Below are 4,765 nucleotides of genomic sequence, written 5' to 3'. Positions count from 1 at the left end.
TGCCACTCAGCTCCTAGAGGTAACAAATAGAAGTCTTTGTGAATTGAGACTGTGAAGCCCGACGAAAAACAGATAAAATGAAACAGAAGGCAGCCCAGCTAGCAGCAACATTGAGGAGCTCAGATCCAGGGAAACAGACTGGTTCCTTTATGGAAAGGGGAAACTAAGAAAAGACCACCACTATGCTACGACCAGTGTGCCCATTGCAAAGAGACTGGACACTGGAAAAATGAGTGCCCTCATTGCAGAGGGACATCTAAAGGGTGGAAGAAGTTCACTCAACCCAACAAAGAAAGGTACCAAAACCTTATTGGCCTGGCCAGAGCAGAATCAGGCTAGGGAAGACTGGGCTCCCTGATCCTGGGCCCCTGGGAGCCCACGGTCATGATGAAAGTAGGGGGCCAATCAATGACTTTTATGGTGGATACCGGAACTGAACATTCTGTGGTAACCACACCTGTAGCTCCCCTCACAGGCTGAATAACAGCTATTTTGGGGGCCACCGGGGACATGGTGCCCATTCATTTTGCAAGACCCGTTTGTGTCAGCAAGGGGGCCATCTGGTGACTCATGAATTTCTGTACTTATGGGAATGCCCCCATTTCCTTGCTGGGTAGAGACTTACTGACAAAACTGGGGGCACAAATCATCTTTGCCCACAGAAAGCCTGGGAGCCTCACCTTGGGGAGCCAATTGGCTCTGATGATGGCCATGACTGTGCCCAGGGAAGATGAATGGCATCTCTATCTCTCAGGGAGGGAACAAATAAATCCCCCCAGACTGCTAAAAGAATTCCCTGATGTCTGGTCTGAGAGGGGGCCCCCAGATTTGGCCAAAAACCATGCCCTCATTGTAGTGGACCTGAGGCCAGGAGCCACTCCTGTTAGACAAAAACAATATCCAGTAACACAAGAGGCATGCCTGGGAATTTGGGACCACATCCAGCGACTACGAGATGCCGAGACCCTAACTGAATGTCAGTCTTCCTGGAACACTCCGCTATCACCAGTCAAAAAGTCTAGAGGGAACGACAATTGCCCCATCCAGGACCTCCACGCCATCAACAGTGGAGTGATCACCATCCATCTAGTGGTCCCAAATCCCTACACTCTCCTGAGTCTCTTACCCACTCATGCAAGCTGGTTCACCTGCCTTGATCTCAAGGACGCTTTCTTCTGCCTCCAGCTGTCACCAGCCAGCTAGCCCTTGTTTGCCCTTGAATGGGAAGACCCAAACACTGGGAGAAAGACTCGACTGCCACAGGCTTCAAAAACTCATGTACCCTGTTTTGTGAAGCCCTGGCTGTGGACCTTGCTGCCTTTCCAGAAGAAATTTTAAACTGCACCCTACTCCAGTATTTGGAATGACCTGTTGCTAGCCAGTCCCACCCAAGGGGACTGCTGGAGAGGCACCAAAGATCTGTTGGCTCTACTCTCCACCACAGGATAAATGTGCCACGGAAAAAGGCTCAGACAGGAGGTCAAGCACTTGGGTTTTGTCATCTCAAAAGGGCATCCAGCACTCAGACATGAGAGGAAGCAAGCCATCTGTTCAATACTTCAGCCGAACACCAAGAAAGAAGTCCATGGGGCTGCTGGATTCTGCTGGCTCTGGATACCAGGTTTCTCTGAAATTGCCAAGCCTTTGTTTAAAGCCACAGCAGGGTCTGGTAAGGACCTCCAATAGTGGGGACCTGAACAAGAAAAGGTGTTCGAAGAGATAGACTCTTGACCAGCGCTCCAGCATTAGGGCTGCCATGTGACATGGGACTTTGTACATGAGAAAAAAATCACACCGCATGGGGGGTGGTTCTCACACAAACAATTGGTCCATGGCAGCGCCCAGTGGCATACCTGTCCAAACGATTATATCCAGGGGCCGCGGGATGGCCGCCATGCCTCTGGGTGTTAGCTGCCATTTTGGTTTTGGTCAGAGAAGCAGATAAGCTTACTATAGGACTTTGACTGTGTGGATCAAAATAAACTGGAAAATTCTGAAAGAGATGGAAATACCAGACTGCCTGACCTGTCTCTTGAGAAATCTGTATGCAGGTCAGGAAGCAACAGTTAGAACTGGACATGGAACAACAGACTGGTTCCAAATTTAGAAAAAGGAGTACATCAAAGCTATATATTGTCACCCTGTTTATTTAACTTATATACAGAATACATCATGAGAAACGCTAGGCTGGAGGAAGTGCAAGATGGAATCAAGATTGCCAGGAGAAATATAAATAACCTCAGATATGCAGATGACACCACCCTTATGGCAGAAAGTGAAGAAGAACTAAAGAGCCTCTTGATGAAAGTGAAAGAGGAGAGTGAAAAAGTTGGCTTAAAGCTAAACATTCAGAAAACGAAGATCATGGCATCTGGTGCCATCACTTCATGGCAAATAGATGGGGAAACAGGGGCAGACTTTATTTTTGGGGGCTCCAAAATCACTGCAGAAGGTGACTGCAGCCATGAAATTAAAAGACGCTTACTCCTTGGCGTGAAAGTCATGACCAACCTAGACAGCATATTCAAAAGCAGAGATACTACTTTGCCAACAAAGGTCCATCTAGTCAAGGCTATGGTTTTTCCTGTGGTCATGTATGGATGTGAGAGTTGGACTATAAAGAAAGCTGAGGGCCAAAGAATTGATGCATTTGAACTGTGGTGTTGGAGAAGACTCTTGAGAGTCCCTTGGACTGCAAGGAGATCCAATCAGTCCATCCTAAAGGAGATCAGTCCTGGATGTTCATTGGAAGGACTGATGCTGATGCTGAAACTCCAATACTTTGGCCTCCTGATGTGAAGAGCTGACTCATTTTAGAAGACCCTGATGCTGGGAAAGATTGAAGGTGGCAGGAGAAGGGGATGACAGAGGATGAGATTGTTCGATAGCATCACCAACTCAGTGGATATGCGTTTGGGTAAACTCCAGGAGTTGGTGATTGACAGGGAGACCTGGTGTGCTGGGGTCCATGGGGTCACAAAAAGTCAGATATGACTGACTGACTGAACTGAACTGAGGACAAAATATAAATGTAAAAGTTCCCTGTGCTGTTACTGCCCTGCTGAACATCCAGGGGCATAAGTGGCTGACCAACTCCAGGATGACTCACTATCAAAGACTGCTTTGCAAAAATCCATGGGTCCAACTTAAGACTGTGCGGACACTGAACCCTGCCACCTTTTTACCTATGGAAACAGGAGCCCCTGGTCATAACTGTGAGGAGGTCATAGGTGAGGTTTACTCCAGCAGGCTGGACCAGATGGACATTACCCTCCAGAACCCAGAACTGGAATTGTTCACCGTCAGAAACAGGTTCATCCAAGACCGGCAGCACAAAGGGGCTATGCTGTAACAACAACTGATGAGATAGTGAAGGTGAGGCCTTGCTACAAGGGTGGTCAGCACAATGGGCTGAGCTATGGGCACTCGCCCAGGAGCTAAGGCAGACCGAAGGGAAACGAGTCAACATCTATACTGATTCAAGTTATGCCTTTGCTACTTTACATGTGCATGGAACAATTTATAAAGAAAGGGGACTATTGACAGCAGGGGGTGGGGAAAGGAGGTTAAAAACAAAAAAGAAATTTTTCAGCTTTTGGAAGCAGTCTGGAAGTGGCAGTCATCCATTGTAAAGGCCATCAGGAAGGAACTGATTCAATCAGCAAAAGAAATCGGTTGGCTGATCAGGCAGCCGAGCCCCACAGTGGGCCCCAAGTCAATCTTTAAGGTCCTCTTGGCACCAGAATTGCCTCTGTCCAAGGAAGAAGATCAATGGGCTCTAAATAAGGAAGAAATAAAAGAAAAGGAGGGCTAGTGGAAGCTCCCAGAACACTCTTTGTCCCCAGCAATATAGCAATCCAGCTGGTAAAACAACATTTTGAGACAACTCATTTAGGAAAAACTGCGCTGGAGAGTTTATTGAGCTGCTACTATTTCATTCCTAAGCTCCCAACCCTGTGTGCCCAGATCAGTGCTAGATGTGTGACTTGTTTGCAAAACAATGCCAGCCAAAGACCAAGACCCAACCCAGGGGCGCAAACAGTTGGGATACTGCCCTTTGAAGATCTATAAGTGGACTTTATTGAAGTTAAGCCCTTTGGTGCTGTAAGCATTTGCTTGTGGTAGTCTGCACCTACTCGGGATGGGCTGAAGCCTACCCCACATGCACTGAATGGGCACAAGAAGTGGCCAAGGCCTTATTAAGGGACACAATCCCGAGATATGGGCTGCCTGTCTCCATCGAGTCTGATAATGGGACAGTGTTTGTGTCTGAGATAATCCAAACTTTACCCAGGACGCTGGGAATCAAATGGACACTTCACACTGCTTACAGGCCATAGAACTCAGGGAAAGTTGAACACATGAATCGGACCCTCAAGACTACATTAGCTAAACTCTGTCAGGAGACCCAGTTATCTTGGGTTGACATATTACCCCTAGTCTTACTCCAAGCTCGATGCACCCTAGGGTCCTCTGGCTATTCTCCCTTTGAGATCTTATATGGTAGAACACCCCCAATGATACTAAAACTCAAGGGAAACCCCCCAACAACTAGCTGGCCTGGAGATGTCCTGACACCTTCAGGCCCTGGGAAAAGTCTTCTACCATATCGCCTGAGAAACCTTAGAAAGGACACGCGTTCCTTTGGGCAATTGGGTTCATCCCTATCAGCCAGGAGATGAGATATGGGTTAAAGATTGGAAAAAAAGAACTGCTTCAGCCAGTTTGGACAAGCCCTCATACGGTCGTCCTGGCAACCCCTTCT

General features: G+C 47.8%; 1 protein-coding gene across 1 annotated transcript; it reads left to right on the top strand.

The window, feature by feature from the left end:
- Positions 1-498: 498 nt before the first annotated feature.
- On the top strand, positions 499-1,251 carry LOC133252849 (uncharacterized). Its single transcript, XM_061425825.1, has one exon. It carries the CDS (start codon positions 571-573, stop codon positions 1,201-1,203), a length of 633 nt encoding a protein of 210 aa, XP_061281809.1. The 5' UTR covers positions 499-570; the 3' UTR covers positions 1,204-1,251.
- Positions 1,252-4,765: the final 3,514 nt, after the last annotated feature.

Source organism: Bos javanicus, chromosome 8 (genome assembly GCF_032452875.1).
Source record: "Bos javanicus breed banteng chromosome 8, ARS-OSU_banteng_1.0, whole genome shotgun sequence".
In the NCBI taxonomy this organism is placed as follows: domain Eukaryota; kingdom Metazoa; phylum Chordata; class Mammalia; order Artiodactyla; family Bovidae; genus Bos; species Bos javanicus.
The sequence above is the reverse complement of the archived record's forward strand: the minus strand, read 5'-3'. Positions and strand labels throughout refer to the sequence as shown.

Excerpts from the sequence above, each read along its gene's own strand:
- LOC133252849 (XM_061425825.1), top strand. The coding sequence starts at position 571 with ATGAATTTCTGTACTTATGGGAATGCCCCCATTTCCTTGCTGGGTAGA.